At 43.5% G+C, this 20,781-nt stretch overlaps 1 protein-coding gene across 1 annotated transcript in view; it reads left to right on the top strand.

Moving 5' to 3' along the window:
- The window catches only part of AMBN (ameloblastin), a 64,968-nt gene extending 44,391 nt beyond the window's left edge, over positions 1-20,577 (top strand). Inside the window, exons 8-11 of the mRNA XM_078677467.1 lie at positions 6,107-6,580; positions 6,672-6,716; positions 6,827-6,871; positions 19,527-20,577. Coding sequence (XP_078533593.1) covers positions 6,107-6,580; positions 6,672-6,716; positions 6,827-6,871; positions 19,527-20,123 — 1,161 coding nt within the window. The 3' untranslated portion in view covers positions 20,124-20,577. The remainder of the gene's footprint in view (positions 1-6,106; positions 6,581-6,671; positions 6,717-6,826; positions 6,872-19,526) is intronic.
- Positions 20,578-20,781: the final 204 nt, after the last annotated feature.

Below are 20,781 nucleotides of genomic sequence, written 5' to 3'. Positions count from 1 at the left end.
TGAGATTACCCGCCTCAAAGGTTTGGGCTCTCTCTTTATAATATTAGTATGGATATGGACTAATAAAACATGCCATTAATATAACTAAAACACATTGCAATTATTAAAAAGCAATACTTTTAACCACTATATTAGTCAAAAAGATGTTAAAAACTTCAATATCATATACAACAATATTACTTACATTAAAAAAAAATATTCTTGTCAACAATATTTGTGCATCATGATATTTTTTGGTCACGATATTTGGATTTCGAGATTTCTGTCTCCCGATATTTTTAAATGGATATTATGCCCAAAAACCCTCCTGATAGGTCCATGGAATTAAAAACGAGTATAGATAAAAATATAAACATGCAGTCTCACAATAAAATTTAGTTCAGATGATTACAATTGGGCTCACACAGACATGCAAATAATACATTGTAGAATATTTATTTAGCAGACAAAAATAGGAAAATATAGTAACAGAGCAGGTATAAGCTGTATAAATATTTGCAGATTCAGATATATCTACTTTTTCCAAAAGGGTGTCAAAAGCCGTTGTCATAACATCAAATTGAAAATTGAAAAATGGCCCTGGAAAAGGAGGCCTTTTTAGTTCCTTTTAAACCATATCAAAGGACAGATTCGTCAAGATGGAGGAATGGAACTCCACCCATTAGATTCATTCCTTAAAAAGAATTATCCTAAAGTTCTTGATTTTCTGAGCAAAGGCAAAGAGTATCCCTACTCCAAAGAGAGTAAGCGAGTTGGAAGATAGCCAGCTTTTGCGATAGGTAGCGTGTAGCCCCCGAGTGAAATATTCTGTTAACTATACTGGCCAGCTTCAACAAATTACTGGCTTTTATTAGAAAACATTAGGAGTGATCAGAGTGATGTTTTCTGGTCTTCCAGTTCCTGGGCAAGCATGGAGGCAGCATGAACAACTGTCTTGATAGGGGGGGCTAGGTGAATTTTGAGGATGAACACAAATAGGCTATTTCCATTTTCAAGTCTTGATAGGGCTAGAGATTGAATCACTGATTTAAAGTCCTCTGTTCGAATAAGTTATTTTAATTCAAGGAGGAGCCTGATGTACTATAGTGCTCATCTGGCCCAGAAGTTTCTATGGACATGCAGATTTTGGTCATGCCAGTGCTCCGCTCCTAAACTGCCAAACTCAACCGCTGCCCACCCGCCAGGTTAGGAGTCATTTCATGGTCTTGCGGGTGGGGAGCATGACAGTCCTGTGGGGTGCAGCCTAAAGGCTCATATGTGAGCCTTTGAACTGCAGCCCGAGGGAACACCAATGCACATTCCCGCACAGGATGGACTTTGCAGTCAATATCATGCAGGACATGGGGTGCATGCACATAGGGGGGCACACCATGTGCCCCCTTGCATGTACATCTAGGCACAGGGCCACCGGGGGGCCCTATAAGCCCCCCTTACTTCCCTGTCTGCCTCACTTTTCATGGCAGGATCACTGCCATGAAAAATGTGGAGGTCAGGAAAGCCAAAATATGCTTGGCGGTGCCACAGCGGCACAGCCAGCAAATTACTGCACCAGACTGCTGCATCAATGACGAGGGATCGCAGATCCCCAGTGGTTGCTGTGGTCCCATGATGGTCCGACCACCGTAGTTATAATACAGCGGTCAGACCACCAGAGTGGTGGTAGCCGACATGCCACCATGGGTTTGGCGTTCCTATGGCCAGCCAAACTTGTAAAGAGGTCCTCAGATTTTTGTCCTGGATGATGCATAAGGATTGAAATATTTATCAATGGACAGCTTGTAATCAGACAGATTTATTGAATCAAGCTTGGATTCTACTGGAAAGGAACAATGTTGGGCGGGGATCAGGAGTGATGGGGAGACCAGTAGGAATTCTATTTTGAGCAGGTTCAATTTGAGTTGCTGGTGTGGCATTCATGACTGAAGGTATCTGCCTATTATTATGTTAATGATGCCAAAACCTTGTGACTAGATGCATTCATAAACAGCTGATGTGTCAATGTACAAATGATGAGAGGCCTTTTATTTACTGCAAAGAGAACTTGGGTTGCATGTAGAGAATAAATAGAGTCACTACTAGGATAGAATCTTGGGGAGGGGCTCCTTGTTTGAGACAGCAGGGGCTGGAGAGAAACTTTGCTATTCGAATTTGCCGATACTGATTTTCCAGACTAGGAGAGAACCATTTCAGAACTATGCCATTTACCTGATGCGTTTTTCTAAGATTTTTAGCAGAGAGGAATGAACAACTGTATCAGATGCTGCTATGTTATGCTTTTTTGTGGTATGTTATATTATGTTAATGTCACGTTTCGCTACGTTACGTTACGTATAGTAAATGTTTTTTGTGGCGCTCTACTTGCACTGCAGAATTGGTATTGCGGCACTGGGTGGTTTAGATCTGGGTTAACAGCTGAAAATGTACCTGTCACAGTAAGGACAAGGAACATATTTAACAGAAGAGATGGATATTCAAGCCATGTCTGAAATGTCCACCATTTACAGTTTTTCTTGTGTTACTGGTTGAGAATTCTAAACTTCAGTTGTGTCTAGTGAGAAGGCTTGGCCTCCCAAAATGTGTATGATTGTCTACTGTTAGCCAATGTAAAGCTATTCTAGGTTAACCCTGCCTGCATGCAGACAGCTGTGTTATGAAATGTATGTGAAGTCAATTCTAGTAGGACTACATATATGGGTATTTGTATCATTTCAGAAATATTCAGACAGCAAAATATTTTCTTAGAAAGGTGATGATGAAAAAACCTGTACTGACCACTTGTTGACTTGAGGCTCTGTGGTTAAATCACACTCCATCAAGATGCCAATGTTATTAACATTCGCGGATAGTGCCAGCCAAGAACGTCAGTCAAGTGGTCCTATCCTGCCTGGACAAGTGGCATGTGGTGCTCCAATAAGCATTTTTTCTCTTTAATGGCAAAGAGCATTACATTTTTAGAGCATATCCACTGCTCAATACCAAGCTGAGTGTTTCCAGAGCTTTTATTTGCCTTTGTCAATGCAGGCAGGAACTAAAAGATTTATTTTGAATATCTGCATAATAGTAATCTATGAGATTGCAAGCTTTTATCAGCTTCATCAGTAGGAGAATGTTTAGGTTAAATAATCAAGGTGATAAGTTGGGGACTCTTTAGTTTTAGTGGTTCATGATAGAGAGAAACAAAGTGGTGAAGCTATCAATGGTGCACAGGTTCAGTGGCATTGGGATCCAGAGGCCTGGAGATCCCACTGAAACCCTGATTATTGCTGTCGTTTGCTACACAAAGAGCAGACAGGGCACCCATTTCCCCAGGTTGCTGTAGGGTCCATGGCACCCTTGAGTCACCACTGATGCCAAAGCTGAATCTCTAGTACTGCATTCCCAGAGCCTATCAGGAAGGATGTTATGGTTGATGGAGTTAAAGGCAGATGATAAATCTAATAAAGTCAGGATGTCACCATCAGCAATTATGCAAAGTAGTAACTGCCTCCCTGAATCGCAAGGACAGAAAGCCTGTCTGTTAATCATCAGGAAAATCATGGGAATCTATACATGACTTGAATTGTGTCTTGACTGCTTGTTCTAGAAGTCTAGATTCACAGGGAAGTACGATATTGGACGTTAAGCAGGATCAGAGGATCTGTGTGTGACTTTTTTTTTTGCAGGATTACTATGTTAATTTCAAGTAAAATGGAACTGCCTCAGACAAGTAGAGGTGTTTCCAGCGGATGTAAGAATGGGCATGATTGAAAAAAAGGATGATTTGCTCAAAATAATGTGCCAGTCAGAAATCCACCGGGAGCCTGTGATTTTAATGTCCTTAACTACTATCATTGAGCCTTACATAGAATTTGGCACAGGGGAAATACATCTGTAAATCTGCAGTGCTCCTCCCCACCAAACCTGCATTTACCCAGCTCTCTTTAGTGTTAGGACAGCACTAGTTTGCCAGTGAAAGCCTCTAGCCAGGCGACCCATACACCAAGGGGCCATCAAGTCACAATGAAGGTTGCCCCCTGCTCATTGAGGGAGGGGCGATGGTCTCTGACTTTCTTTAAAACTACGAGAATACTGTCTTGTATTTGGGCCACTTGTTTTATGTTCACTGAAAACATACTGCTTTACAAATATTTTCCTCGAAACAAAAATGTTTGCCAAGCAGGTGCTTTAAACCTGCAGTGGCCTAACGTTTAGGAACTCATATCTACCTTCACAGCACTAGAGCACAGTGCTCAATGAATATGGGTTTGGACTTGAAAATGAGTTTTGCTGTTCTGTGTATTATTCGCGTAGGGTTTCATGGTTCTTCAAAGAGGGGTTTTGGCGCCATAGGCATTCTTCCTATTTTTTAATCTATTAATTTTTAGTGGACTTCTTCAATTCGAATCCTGACTTTATTGTCATTTTCTGTGAGGCTTATGTGGCCCGGTTTGCATAGCCAGCAAATAATGTGAAGTATGGCTCTATGAGCGTTTGAGACCATCACCACAGTGGGAGGTGTTAGACAAGTATCTTCAAGGAGTGAGATACTCAGTGTGGATCAGAGGTTTCGAGCAGCAGCATCAGGGTAGCTGGCTGATGAGTGTTACAGGCATACATCTCAGACTCAGGAATCATGGGCTCTCCTGGGACTGGGGATTATCTGAAGGTGAAAGAGAGAGATGATTTAAGTTATCTGGTGGTGGAAGCGACTCTGGAGAGAAAGCAGATGGTACAAGGGTGAATAATATGTTGAATGTTTTGGAGCCGGTGGCATATCTCATGGGCACCAAGTAGTCGAAAAAAAACTCAGACCAACAAGTGATGTCATTGGAAGTGAAAATGAGGTCAGGTTTCTGGCATCCTCTGTCGAGCAGTTGCATTAGAGTTTCAGTAAAGTATTTAAGTTGTCTACGTTTATATTTCTTGATGGAATTCCTTGATGGGTTAGGAGGGCTGATCATGAAAGGAATGGGTGCCCACTCTAGTAACCAGACATGTCATTGCTGGGTGAGGCATGATCCTATTGCAGTTGGTGAAAGACTCCTGCAGAGACAACAGCTTGGGAATAAGTTAGAGATGGGGGACCGCAGCAGCGGTTCACTTAGGAAGTCCAGCATGGGTTTGTATAGGAACGCAAAATATTACATTGGAATACAACGCAATATCACTTTGGTGTTATTTACTTGGTGTGTTTCTTATCATGCACTAATATAAAATTATGCATGGAAATCTGTGAGGGAAAGGCTTGAGCTAGAAGGAAACAGTCTATATCCAAGGTGGGAAAAATCAAGTGTGCCCTTGCACCAAGGAAGCATTTAGATGAAGGCATTTGCATTCGAAGATCTATCATTTGTGAACATTAGCATTCAATATGCTAGAAAAGCATGAAAACACGGAGGCAACTTTACAAATTGAGGCTTTGTTAAAGGAAGACATGAAGTATTCTGCAGAACATAGATTAAAAAATAGTTTTCTTTGAACTTGATCAACCACTCCGTGGCTGTTCAAAGTCATTAATATTTATTATGGGCCTTTTAAACAACAACGTACAAAAAGGAATGGCACTCAGCATCTGATAAACATGTGCTAGCAATATTATTAAAATAGAATTGTATATAATTCTCATCTAACCTGCAGTTCATTCTATCAGCCTAAAAATAAGGCACTAGAATAAATTTGTAACACGGTCAGACAATAAGCCTACAAATTAAGAGCCGGAAGTAGCTCTCCTGTTGCAGTTAGATAACTTGTAGTTAATTAATATAAAATAGTCACAAACAAACTTTTAGTGAGTAGTAATAAGTCTGGTGGATCTTAAACCACTAACAAGATGTCTGTCATTTTAAAATAGACATGGAAGGATGCACGGGTAAGTGAAGTAGAGAAAGGACAAGGCAGCAGTTTAGCGGAGACTGTGGGTGGTGAAGAGCATTGTGGGAAGGGATGGAGAGTAATAAGGTGTTAGGGAGAGCAAATGACGAATTTATTAGACAGGGAGGGTGCAATTTATTTTTGTTATCATGTATGTAGGTACCTTTTTCTTTGATAACCTGTGAAGCTCATTGTTGAAATCCTACACACATATAAAATAATTAATCATTTAAGCAAATCTTTCTGTTTTTTAAAGCTCTTCCCTGTAATACAAAAATGGCTTCAATACGGATCAATGCAACCAGTCCAACCACAACTTGTGCAAGGACCAGTGCAACCAGTGCAGCCGCAGCTTCACCAAGGACCAACGCAGAACATCCAACCCCATCTTCACCAAGGGTCGATGCAGCCAGTTCATCCACACCTCGAGCAAGGATCGGTGCAGCCCTTGGTTCCGCAGCTTAACCAGGTACCCATGCAGCCGGTTCCTCCACAACTTCATCAAGGACCCATGCACCCTTTTCATCCGCAACTTCATCAAGGACCCATGCAACCTGTGCATCCTCCCTTTCACCATGGACCAGTGCAGCCTGTCCATCCTCACTTTCACCAAGGCCCAGGGCAGCCCGTCCATCCTCACTTTCACCAAGGTCCAGTGCAACCTGTCCACCATCACCAAGGCTCAATGCAACCAATCTATCCGCAACTCCATCAGGGGCCGATTAACCATGTAAGTTTAGTTTAGCAGTCTTTTTGATGTTTCTCCCTACTTTTAGTCTTCAATGCACATGTATTTATTTTATTCTTCTATTTGATTGCAGCCATACCCTGGACTCTATTATATGCAATATGCAACAGACCCAGCAGTAAGTCTGATTTTTAATGTCTATGAAAGTGTTCTACAAGGAAAAGCAATGTTGTTGTGTGGGGGAGATTTGTGATTAACATTCTGGATATGTCATTTGTTTTCTCACAGGGATCGCCTGCAAAGGTTGGCATTGTAAGCTCAGAAGAAATGCAGGTAAGCAGCTAAGCCTCAGTCTCACAACTGGTTAGCGTTAGCTGCATCGAAATATGTAATATATATAACTATTTCAAATATCACAAATTAGTTGCCCATTCTTTCAGAAGTTAACAGTAAAACGCAAGCAGGAACTCCCCAGCAATGACTACTTTGTCTGGATCAGATGGGGTGAAGTTCTGTATTATTTTTTTTACCCTTCTGCCCAAACCACTTAAAGATGAGCTGTGATTACTTGTTTTTCTCTGTATGTGTTTATTTTCGATTTCAACGGTTTCAACATAACAATTGCAGCCTGTAAGCAAGAAGAATCACATCCCTGCCCCAGCTATCCACATGTATCCTGACAGTTAGAAAACAACATATGCATAGCATCAATACTACAATAATGCTTCTTGTCACAATAATTAAAAGCATTTAAATAGTAGAAAAATAAGAAGTTGGAGCTTACTTGAGCTTAATAGCTGACATAAATCCAGGGGCTTTTGTGTGGTTTGTGTTAGTCTCACAAGCTTACACATTACAGGTTGGATTGATTATACAAGTAGTGTTTTGTAAGTGAAGATGCTGAAAGCCTGGGGACGTCTGGCTGGACAGCACAGTTATCTGCAAGATATGTAGGGCCTGGTGTACGAAATTTCAATTCACACAAAGTGGTTGCAAATGGTGCACTGATGTTTTGTGAATGGAAAGGAATTTTGCGAAGTGACCTCTGTACTAATAGGTTGGTTCACAACATTCAGAATCGTTGTGGGTTGCACTTCAACTCACCTCATAATGTGCATGAGGGAGGTCACAAATTGAGACCCACCATGATTGCCTAGAGTTATAGGCATGGTGGCCTGATAGGGTCAGCAGACCACCATGCCTGTGATTGTTTTAAATAAAGTAATCATTTTTTTTAAATGCAGCCCATTGTCCTGAAAGTAAAATTTAAAGCATTTTAAAAAATGTAAAAAACCTTTTTAGGAGGAGGCAGTGGTACGATGGATTACTGCCTTCTCGTAAAAAAAACGTTTTTATCAACATTCTCAAGAGAAAAAGGGTCCCTATGGGGAACCTTTCCTGCTTGCAAATGGCTTGCAATCAATTTTGAAATGATAGAAAATATTAGTGTTTTGAAACCAAAATTCGGTCTGCCCTCAACACGCACCATCCAAATTGCTATTCCTTAATTTTTACTTAACACATTGAACGATTCAGAAAACAGTCCCTGAATTGTTAATTGGGTTTAGTACAATGCAAAAAGTGTTTCAGCTGTCGCAAACCTTCAGATTGATCAAATCTGAGGATTTGCTTTGTACCAGGCACATTGTTATCAATTCTTTAAAATAGACATAAAATGGGATTTAGGGCCACACATAGCAGTATTATTCTTTCACAACATGCTGTTGGGTTTTTAATGGATCTCAAGAAAGCAGAACCTGTCTTTGTAGTGTGTGCTAACCTCCTGCTGGTATAAAAAGTGGAAGATATAACCCTCATCCACTAGGATTGCCCCTTTGTGGGATACTTCATCACAGAGTTCCTCTTGTTCTGCTATGGAACAGGCATGCTACTACTTGCAAATGACATGGGAGCACTAAATTGTATGCTCTAAATGTTCATATAATAGGAGTAGGAGGTTTCTTATGTGAAAATTAAAAACACCTTTCAGATAGGAGGGCACTGCTATTATCCGTCCTCCAACGGTATGGTTATAAAAATGCGGAGAAAAATAGACAGTATGGATGTAATGACCCTTTCTTTCTACAGGCCTACATGTTTCATTCCCCATGGCTTTTATTAAGGAGCAAGGAATTAACTCCCTGATTCCACTCTTGATCCATTAAAATAATTGATGGAAAGTAACTTCACACACTCTGCATGCTTATAACTATATTTATCACCTACTTGGTGTTCAAATCACAGGGAATATCACTATTCCTAATAGATGTGCGCACTTAAATACCTCATTAAGCATCCCTTTCTAAGCCTACATGGGCTTTTATTCACTTTGAGGTGTTTCTAAAGCTATTTTGAACAGGCCGATTTACCTACCTAGCTGGTTGAAGCACCCTGTTACCTTTGTATCTGCCATAACCTATGGCAGTCTAAATCTCTCCTTATATATTGCAGGTTGACAGACATTAACGCCAAGTAACTGATAGGTATATTTATAAGACTGCAGAGTGCGTGAAGACACCTTGCGTCAATTACATTATTTGGATTTGGAATGGAATCAGTGAGTTAGTTCTTTGGACCTGAAGAAAAGACATGGGAAATGGCCTGAAACATTCAGACCTATAGAAAGGAACTGTCATTACATCCATACTTTCTATTTTTCTCTCCTTTTTGTAACCATACCATCTGGAGGACAGGTTAAACATTGCTTTCCTACCAGGCATATATTTTAAATTTTCATTAAAAAAACTCCTGTTCTATCAGCATCTAGAACATACCATTCAGTGCTTCTGCATAATTCACAGGTAGTAGCACACCCCATTCCATAGCAGAACGGGTGGAACTCTATGATGAAGCATGCCACCAAGGGGCAACCCTGGTGGGTGAGGGTTATATAAAAACGCCTTGTTCTTTCTTCCACCCTACAGGCGGTTAGCACACACTACAAAGATTGGCTCTTTTTTCTTGAAATGTATGAAACTAGGAGGACGAGCCCCTCTGGGATACTCCTCTTATCTCCTCCTTCTTTTGATACAACTTTTTATTGGATCCTATTACCTGCCAGATACTGCTTGTAAAATACCTTTGTGAATAGCAAACAATTGCAAATTTAAGTTTAGCTTTGTGAATCAAGTCCCCGGTCAGCCACTGGACGTAGGCTTCACTTTGTTCATTTTGTACCTGTCTCCGCAATTGGATATTTCATTTCCTGTTTCATGCGATTCAGATGACACCTGATTTACTAAGGGCTTGCATTGCCCTTGCGTCAAGCAAGGTGATTCAAGGCAAGCCTTGCATGACTCTATGCTCTTGCAGGACTTTATGTTCTTGCATGACTCTACATGGCTTAGTGACTCTAGAGTCAGGCAAGGCAGCACAAGTCGCTTCCTTGCATTATTCTGCAATGGGAAGGTCGTACATGGGTGGAGTGTGGGTGTTCCCACGCATCCACCCATGGGTTGTAGCACAGTCCCAGATTTGCTAATAATAGTAACCCTGGGAGTGTGTCAAAATGGTTCCTCTTCTCAACAGAGGTATAATGAGGAGAAATATGTTCAATTTTTATTTCTCCTTGCTATTTTCTCTTTCTATGTTTGCTTTTGTGCAGGAGGTGTCCCTTTCTGCACATCAACAGTGCTGCCTGATACACAGGCACTCTTGCACTGCCGCACAAGGGTGCCTGCATTGCACCATCAGGATTCAAGCAAGCCGGGCCGAAGACGGCTGTAATGCCAGAAACCGGTCCCCGGAAGCTTGTTTCCTTCCCAGTGTAAGAATTGGCTTTTGTAGTTTGGTTTGCCCTGTTCCCATCATGCACTGGGACAGGAACAGACTAATTTGCATACAGCCAGGTTCTGAAACTGGGATGGTGCAGTGAGCTAAAAAACTGTGTTGGATCTAGCCCTGATCTCTTGACTGGGTGAGAGTATTCTGCTTAATCCAGAGACTCTGTCCCTCACCAACCCTTGTTGTAAATAATTTTGTCCACCCTAAGCGTGGAAGGGTATACTCAGACATGAGTCCCTTGCTCATTGCACCATCAGGATTCAAGCAAGCCGGGCCGAAGACGGCTGTAATGCCAGAAACCGGTCCCCGGAAGCTTGTTTCCTTCCCAGTGTAAGAATTGGCTTTTGTAGTTTGGTTTGCCCTGTTCCCATCATGCACTGGGACAGGAACAGACTAATTTGCATACAGCCAGGTTCTGAAACTGGGATGGTGCAGTGAGCTAAAAAACTGTGTTGGATCTAGCCCTGATCTCTTGACTGGGTGAGAGTATTCTGCTTAATTCAGAGACTCTGTCCCTCACCACCCCTTGTTGTAAATAATTGTGTCCACCCTAAGCGTGGAAGGGTATACTCAGACATGAGTCCCTTGCTCATTGCACCATCAGGATTCAAGCAAGCCGGGCCGAAGACGGCTGTAATGCCAGAAACCGGTCCCCGGAAGCTTGTTTCCTTCCCAGTGTAAGAATTGGCTTTTGTAGTTTGGTTTGCCCTGTTCCCATCATGCACTGGGACAGGAACAGACTAATTTGCATACAGCCAGGTTCTGAAACTGGGATGGTGCAGTGAGCTAAAAAACGGTGTTGGATCTAGCCCTGATCTCTTGACTGGGTGAGAGTATTCTGCTTAATTCAGAGACTCTGTCCCTCACCACCCCTTGTTGTAAATAATTTTGTCCACCCTAAGCGTGGAAGGGTATACTCAGACATGAGTCCCTTGCTCATTGCACCATCAGGATTCAAGCAAGCCGGGCCGAAGACGGCTGTAATGCCAGAAACCGGTCCCCGGAAGCTTGTTTCCTTCCCAGTGTAAGAATTGGCTTTTGTAGTTTGGTTTGCCCTGTTCCCATCATGCACTGGGACAGGAACAGACTAATTTGCATACAACCAGGTTCTGAAACTGGGATGGTGCAGTGAGCTAAAAAACGGTGTTGGATCTAGCCCTGATCTCTTGACTGGGTGAGAGTATTCTGCTTAATTCAGAGACTCTGTCCCTCACCACCCCTTGTTGTAAATAATTTTGTCCACCCTAAGCGTGGAAGGGTATACTCAGACATGAGTCCCTTGCTCATTGCACCATCAGGATTCAAGCAAGCCGGGCCGAAGACGGCTGTAATGCCAGAAACCGGTCCCCGGAAGCTTGTTTCCTACCCAGTGTAAGAATTGGCTTTTGTAGTTTGGTTTGCCCTGTTCCCATCATGCACTGGGACAGGAACAGACTAATTTGCATACAGCCAGGTTCTGAAACTGGGATGGTGCAGTGAGCTAAAAAACGGTGTTGGATCTAGCCTGATCTCTTGACTGGGTGAGAGTATTCTGCTTAATTCGGAGACTCTGTCCCTCACCACCCCTTGTTGTAAATAATTTTGTCCACCCTAAGCGTGGAAGGGTATACTCAGACATGAGTCCCTTGCTCATTGCACCATCAGGATTCAAGCAAGCCGGGCCGAAGACGGCTGTAATGCCAGAAACCGGTCCCCGGAAGCTTGTTTCCTTCCCAGTGTAAGAATTGGCTTTTGTAGTTTGGTTTGCCCTGTTCCCATCATGCACTGGGACAGGAACAGACTAATTTGCATACAGCCAGGTTCGGAAACTGGGATGGTGCAGTGAGCTAAAAAACGGTGTTGGATCTAGCCCTGATCTCTTGACTGGGTGAGAGTATTCTGCTTAATTCAGAGACTCTGTCCCTCACCACCCCTTGTTGTAAATAATTTTGTCCACCCTAAGCGTGGAAGGGTATACTCAGACATGAGTCCCTTGCTCATTGCACCATCAGGATTCAAGCAAGCCGGGCCGAAGACGGCTGTAATGCCAGAAACCAGTCCCCGGAAGCTTGGTTCCTTCCCAGTGTAAGAATTGGCTTTTGTAGTTTGGTTTGCCCTGTTCCCATCATGCACTGGGACAGGAACAGACTAATTTGCATACAGCCAGGTTCTGAAACTGGGATGGTGCAGTGAGCTAAAAAACGGTGTTGGATCTAGCCCTGATCTCTTGACTGGGTGAGAGTATTCTGCTTAATTCAGAGACTCTGTCCCTCACCACCCCTTGTTGTAAATAATTTTGTTCACCCTAAGCGTGGAAGGGTATACTCAGACATGAGTCCCTTGCTCATTGCACCATCAGGATTCAAGCAAGCCGGGCCGAAGACGGCTGTAATGCCAGAAACCGGTCCCCGGAAGCTTGTTTCCTTCCCAGTGTAAGAATTGGCTTTTGTAGTTTGGTTTGCCCTGTTCCCATCATGCACTGGGACAGGAACAGACTAATTTGCATACAGCCAGGTTCTGAAACTGGGATGGTGCAGTGAGCTAAAAAACGGTGTTGGATCTAGCCCTGATCTCTTGACTGGGTGAGAGTATTCTGCTTAATTCAGAGACTCTGTCCCTCACCACCCCTTGTTGTAAATAATTGCATTGGTGCTCGGCAGCATACAGTGTGCCCCCGCAGATAGAGCAGTAATGCTTCATATCTTAGTAGATATGGGGCAATCGTGCTCTCTCCCTGTCACACAGCTTGCTGCCTGGCTTTTCAGTAAATGTGGCCCCTGGTTTACACCCCTTAGAAGCTCAGGACACTGCTTGATGTAGTAGCTGGCTGCACTTTACAAATTGTTTCAATCAATTAATCAGTCAGTCAATCAAGGGCTCATCGCTCTTCCCCACGCTGATAACAAACCTCTTATGTGTAGGGTTGTGTTCCACTAACAAAACCTTGAGTTTTCCTCGATGTTTTTAAGTTGTCCAGCGGAGTTGCCTGTAATCCACTACCTGACCTCGAGCTCCAGGCACTCCCTCTTCTGTGGGCATCAGCCAGGTGTCATTCGTTTTTTCCTATTGTTTCACGGACTGTAAATAAAAATCAGGGAGAAACAAAAACTGGCCCTCGCAAACTGCTTGGCTGGCCCCCTATGGGGAGGGGGGGCGACGCCGAGCTGTTTGCTAGGGCCGATTTTGTTACAGGGGGCCGATACTGCCATGCCCCCCCCCCAGGGTCCCAAAACCGGCACCACCTTGGCGACCCACTGGGGAAACACCTGGTGCCCGCTATGGCCTGTACGGCCCTGATAAAAATACAAATTGGTGCCTGTCACACAATTAGTCTCCTTTTCTCTCACTAGTGTCAACTTGTGCTCATCCTAGCCTGGCACGCCAATTTTTTTGAAACTAGGTGTTGATTGGTGTCATTTAAAAAAAACGAGTGCACATTTAATAAGTCTGTTAGTGCTGTATTTTCACCTCTAGGAACACACAGGCTTTCTGAACCTAACTAGTAATTTTCTGGGTGTGCCTCCAGCTGCATATAAACCACTGCTTGCAAATGCTTCCTGCACACCTCTCAACCTTCTAACCCCAAAATACATGCCTGGTGCAAAGAGCATGGATGAAATGTCGATTGGCGTGTCCTAAATTTTTTGTGTGGCCAGTAACATTGGGCCGAACGGATATGGTTTAAAGCCACCAGTAGCTTTTCAAGTTAAAATATTCTGTCTACGTTACAGGCTATTACTAGCCCATATTCCAAGTGCACTGGTGTAGTCAGGCATGACCCTTGTGTAGCAAGGATGACATTTATGCCTTCTAGGTTACACCTGCAGGTGGTGCTATATTTCATTACCTATTTTGTGAAAAACTGAGAGTACTATTGACTCTCAATCACCCACCGCAGCTAATTATAAATAATAAATCCACATATGTAAAGCGCAAACGTATTACCCCTAAGGGTATCCAGGCGCTGGGGGGCCGTCGGGGAGATTAGGTGAGCTATTTCCCAGAGTCACATGATGCAGAGCTGCCGCCCACGATTGAACCGGGAGCCCCACACTCCAGAGTCAGCCGCTCTGGCCACTGTGCCACACCTCTCCCTCTATACAATTTAGACCAGGGGTACCCAAAGTATGGGCGGGAGCTGCTTGCGGACCTCCTAACCTTTACACATGGCTCCTCCTTAGCCTGCTGTTTACTAAGCAGTGACATTCAGATAACTGTTACACTCCCAAATATTTTTTTACACATTAACTGAAGTAAAAGGAACAGAAGCAAAGAAGGTGTCCTTCTCCACTTATCTTTACAAATCCCTTTATTTCAAAGACATTGTGAAAAAAAGAATATACTACCAAGCTCTGATAAAGGATCTTCAAAAAGCTGTATTTCATGAACTTATCAAGTGTTTCACCTTAGTGCATCAGATTATAAAACTGCATTGAAAGGCACTTTGTAAAAGGGATAGTTCTCAAACATGAATTTGGAAGCATTCATGCCTTCCTCGCTCTATCAGCAGTGCATGTGTGAACCAAGAGAAAAGTAAGTTGGCATGTGAAACCTCTATGTGGTATAGCTTACAATTATGCATGTAACAACATTATAGTTTATTAAGTCAAACATGAGGTTTTGTACAGTGCATATTCAGAACTCATATTTTTCAAGGTGCTCTGCTATGTGATAACAAAAAATGATGGGGCAAAGTGAAATAAAACAATTTGGATACCTCAATTTGGTCAGTTAGGGAAGCTGGGACTGTATTCAATGAAGCCCTCCGTCACATTGCAGACCATACTTGTTGGCACCTGGGAAAATGTTTGTGTGTACCATGATTTCTGGGCTATTCTATTGCATGCAGTTGCTAAAGAATTGGTCAATGAAGAATGAGTGTCAAAAAGAGACGAGGGACTAGAAATCAGCAGTTCTATAAGATTAGGATTGCCTATTTTTCAAATGAATTGGAGGGCTTGAACATACTTAAAACAAGCTTTTGATTTAGTGTCCCCAAAGTCTCGCAACCCCAAGCCTTCAGGATTACCAGTGTCTGTCAGTGCCAGAGCACATCCCTGCCCATCCAGTGTTTGGAGTGCCATTTAAGTCAATTGTGCCTTGACAAAGAAAAACTAATTTCCCATCACTTTTAGACTGCATCAGATTTTTTGTGTATGCAACACTGTTCCCATATGCAAATGCAAATTTTAACATTCCAGAGGATTCACGCAGGCACTGTTTTCTTAGGTGGCCATCTTTGAGTGGTTTACCAATAATGTATTAGTTCCAATTCGAATATGTATGGTGCGCTGCTTCTAAATACATCAGCCTTGTTAGAAACAATTACAAGAATTGATAAACTATTCAAAGTTCACCACATGCACTTATATACACACAGGCGGCCATCTTTGAATATTTTTTTCACACATTACAAATACTTTGCCATTCCAAGTTAGCCATTGAAGCAATGAGTCGGCCATATTGATATGCAAAAGTTGGCAGTCTGCTCTTTCACCAGCCTATAGCTTGGCCATGAATTAGCGTATTAAAGACCTGATCTATTGGCTTTGCCAATGCTTGTTCTTGTTTTGAGTCTATGTGTGAAGTCTCATGTTATGCTCTGGCAATGCAGCAGATATGCATCTTCCTGCAGAATAATAGACGTTTTCTCTTGCTGGGAATGTCCATGCCAGTTTCGTATTCACCTCTTGGGATTCAACCATCTTGTTCCTCTATTATTTCCAGCAAAACATAGTTGCTTTTGAGGAACCCAGTCAATTTATATTCCATGCTAGGAACCTATCACTACTGTGGTCTGCTGAAAGTACCAAGAATTTCTTTCAAACGGGTAGTGAGAGTTTTATACTCCTCCTGAGAAGCCAAGAGTACCTAGATATCTGTTGAAAAGCGAAGATTACAAATCTCATCAGAAATCCAAAATCGCCAGCCCTCTGTTCACCTTCTAGAATGTGACAACCTGGCTCATCAAGCCTTAGAGGGAGATGTAGTGGCTAATTTACACTACTGTGTTAAGCGGGTTGCATTTTAGGGACAGGTCCTTGGAACCAGCCATACGTCCCTCCAAAGGGCTCCTTCGGGGCACACCTTGTGGCACACCTTGCGGCACACCTTACGTGTGCTGCTTCCTAGGTAGCGCACAATAATTTGTCTAATATAAGGCTTTTGCCTGTGCGTATGCATCAGTTTGATGACACTGATGCAAAGTATCCCCTCATTCATATGTGACTAAATCCCCATGTGAATCAGGAAACGCTCCTGTGGCAATGCTCGGGTGAGTAGTGTGTACTGAAACAGAACAGGCTGCATGTGTGGCACTTTTAGTAATAAGTAAGTGCTCCGGTGGCATAAGTGCCAGCTGTGCATTTTTTAGCTTTTGGTTCTGTTTGTAAGCATTAAGTCTATTTCTTTTTAATTCCTTATTAACTGTGAGGTAGTGTTATAACTGGGGGTCTCTAGTTGGCAGAGTTAAGTACCTTTGACCAAATAGGGATCCTTGCTTCTAGTCAGGGTAAGGGGGTACACACTGTAGATAACCCCTGCTCACCCCTTGGTAGCTTGGTACGAGCAGACAGGCTTATCCCCAAAGTAATGTGTAAAGTATTTGCAATAACACTCACAGTAACACAGTAAAACGCCAAAAATGTACACCACACAAGTTGTTATTAAAATATAAATATCTTTATATAGTTTACGTCAGATCAAAACGACATAAAATGTACATACATGAATTACTCCTTCTTAGTAATGCTCTCTATAACTTTCTAGCCTAAATAAACTTGTGGGTTCTCTTGGAGGCTAAAGTTCACTTTAGGTATGCTCTTTGTTGTCAACACAGTTCAAGTTTCAATGAAAAGAAATGCGGTAATCCTCAGTACTGCTCTTGAAAGTGTGGTCAAAATGCCACTTCCCAGTTCTTTTAGAGAATAAATCTTCGTCCCTGCAGCAGTAATGGGACTATGGGCTCGGGTGTCAAGGCGGGGAAGGGTACTATGGCAGGGTTGTCCCGATCAGCAATACCCCAGCTGGGCTAAACTGAGCGATACCACCAAAATGTCCAGCAATGCTAAACAGAGGGATATCACCAAAATGTCCCTGCTGCCCTTCACAGCAACCACCACTCTCCTGGACCAGCACGTTATCTTGCTGTTTGCGTGTCTCTACGGTCTCCCGCACAGTTCCAGGTTGCCCCGCTGGTCCCCCACCCGCACCTGGCCTCGCACAGACAACAACCCGGCCCGGAGCTTGTTACCTGGAGCTTCTCTCCCGGTGGCGGTGCGTTTCAGCCGATCTTCGGTAGGAGCCCTTCTCATCCGGCGGTGACACGCTGGTCGTGACGGGACTTCCTCCCAGCGGCCTTCCTGGTCCTCATAGCGGTGACGTCGGAGCGGCGTCCCTATTACCAGGCAATCCTTCCGGTTTTACGGCCTCATCAGTGGAGGGCGAATGCGGGCAAAGTTCTCGCTTGACTCCCGGGCTGGCAGCGATGATTCCAGGGCCCGCAACAACTCTCTGGGCAATCCGGGTCAGTGATGAACAGATACCGGCCCTCAGTGCGTGAGTCGCCAGACAAGCAGAATGGCACAGCGGCCCCACTGACGTCCGGAGGGCACACCAACAGCCCCAAGGCAGTAGGGACAGTAAAGCGCGATGTAGGGTGATTTGGTAGGAATCCTTGGGTAAACTTTTATGTTCCTGAGTTTTAACAGGAGGCCAGCTCTTCTCGGGCCCTTGGAGACTCTTTAGGAAACAGCACACAGCAAAGTCCTTTCTTTACGCAGGAGGGGAACACAGCACACAGCAAAGTTCCTCAGTTATCTTCCTTAGTAATAACAGCAAACTGTAGGCCAGCCCAAGGTCACACAGCAAGGGTAGACATTTTCCTCAGTCTCTTCAGCTGATCTTCTTCTGCAGATATTCCTCTTGATTGCAGAAGTAGTCTAATTTTACTAGGGTTTCAGCACAGCTTCTAATACCCCAAAAGTATTTGTTCTTACATGTGTTAGGGGTCCAGGATCAAGTCCAAATCAGTTCTAGGTGCCCTCTGCCAGGGCATGTCTTCTTTCTTTGTGAGGAGAGGCCAGGGGGAACATCAGACACCGCAGGAGGTGGAGCCAGCATTGTGGCAGGCAGGCACAGCCCTATTCAGGCCCAGGTGCAACTCCTCCCACCACTCTAAGTGCAGCTAGGTCTATTCAGCCTAGTGCTGACTCACCCTCCCTCCTGGAGCCACCCCCAGGCTCTCTCACTCACTAAACCAGACGGTCAAAACACACACAGACAGAGGCATACAGAAAGGTTGAACAAGAAAATAGCCACTTTCTAAAAGTGCTATTTTCAAACACAGAACTTAAAAACCATCCTCCCTTAAAGATAAGTTCAGGGATACCAGATTTCAATTTTCTATCTTGCTCCTATGGGAAGATATGCAGGTAAACATTATACACAGCATTCCCCATTCTAGACTATGGGCAAGATAGCCTTGCCATAGTGAAAAACGAAAATGTCTGTATTTCACTACCAGGACATGTTACCCACACTAGTACATGTCCTGCATTACACCTTACACTGCACCCTGCCCAAGGGGGTACCTTGGGCCTACTATATGGGTGTCTAATGTGCAAGAAAAGGGAAGGGTCAGGCCTGGCAAGTGTGTACACTGAACAGGACAACATGGCAGTTAGCAACTGCACACAGGCACTGCGGTGGCAGGCCTGAGACACCATCTTAGGTCTACTCATGTGAGTGGCACAATCAGTGCTGCAGGCCCACTAGTAGCATTTGAATTACCAGCCCTGGCACACTCAGTGCACGTTACAAGGGACCTTACAGGTAAAACAAATATGCCAAACATGGATAGCCAATTACAGTAACAATTTAACCAGGGAGCACTTGCACTTTGGCACTGATCAGCAGTGGCAAAGTGCCCAAAGCATAGAAACCAGCAAAAACGAAATCCAGCACAGTGTCAAAAATACAGGTGATGGAGGCAAAATGTCAGGGGAAACCACGCCACGGATGCCAGGTCTAGCAGGTAGTTAAAGTGTGTGTTTAGACATGGTATGCAATGTTATTGCATTTAACTGCTATAAGTGCTTTTCATACAGCTTGATTAATAAGTGTATGATTTTCTTGTTTTTTATGGTCTTCAGAGATGTGGTATTGTAAAAGTTATTTATATGCTGTTCGCAAGTCTTATAATCACTTTGTGTTCTGTGGGTTACAGGGAAGCCCAGGTGGTGGTGCACATGCCTTCGGTGCTTTGTATCCAGGTTATGTGGGCATGGGTGCTGGTCACAGCGGAGGAGGAATGACGCCAAACTCTGCTGTCCAAGGAGAATTTACTACAGAAGATGACACACCTCTTGCAAGAGGCTCCCCAGTGGGGCAGGGAGGGGTGGTAGTAGTGCAGAATGGAAACACCCCTGTTGTTGCACCTAACACACCTGGTGTTGGATCTGGCACCTCTATTGCTGATCCCTCCCTTCCTGGAAACACTGCCCTTATACCAGAGGGAAGCCCAACCGGCCAGGGCAGTATACTCCCAAACCTCAACAATAACGTCCCAAATCTAGGACCAGACCCCGCAGGGCAAAGCAAGATGCCGCTAGGCGTGACTTCAACTCAGGCATCAACAGTGGTGCAGGCAATATCTAACAATAGTGTTCCATTGGGAAATGACGGCACAGCTCCTGTTGGAGTTCAGAAGGAAGTGCCACCTACTGTTGCTGGCCCAGTCACTACAATAATGGCGCAAAGCACTATCGCAGGGGCAGACATGGGCCTACAGTCAGAAAACAAATGGTATTTTCAGGAACCATGACAGGTCTTATCACTTTTAGAACATTCAACTGCACTTGTCTTACAGGCGCAATATACGTATTAACATATATAGGCCTCTTAACGCTTCTAACGAAAAACGACACTGCATTGAATTGGCACATGCAACTGCAACAGAGATTACCTGCCTCAAGCTCCCAATGTTGCTGTCATGTATTATTTTGCATAGTAGATGGTTAGTGATTCTATGTGAAGATTTATGTGTAAAATGTGTGCATGGTATTTTATGAGTTGCTATAAGTGCACATCAAATTGTATTAATATGTTATGTGTATGTTACAAGTATGTTTAAATTATTTTTTTAATTATTTTTCAGTATTTTGAAAGTGCAGTACGCATAGGCCTTAAGTCATGTCTTGCATTCAATGGTGTATCTTTGTATATGAAGCTGCTTGCCGGACCTGCAGAAAATACCAAATAAAAATTCCAAAAAGAAACCTATGTGCAGACTTTAATTTTAATAGTTATTTTTAAGTGTGAGTGTATGCTCAAAAGTGATTGATAATCTAGACATAAAGATTTGAGGATTGGAGAGAGGCAAGCACGGGGCCAATACACATGCTGATGTCCTCACGCAGTTAATTTTATGAGGGACAAGTGGAACGAAAGGGAGTATCCTTGCGTCATACAATTAGCAGATA

Source organism: Lissotriton helveticus, chromosome 2_1, assembly GCF_964261635.1.
Source record: "Lissotriton helveticus chromosome 2_1, aLisHel1.1, whole genome shotgun sequence".
Classification (NCBI taxonomy): domain Eukaryota; kingdom Metazoa; phylum Chordata; class Amphibia; order Caudata; family Salamandridae; genus Lissotriton; species Lissotriton helveticus.
The sequence above is the reverse complement of the archived record's forward strand: the minus strand, read 5'-3'. Positions and strand labels throughout refer to the sequence as shown.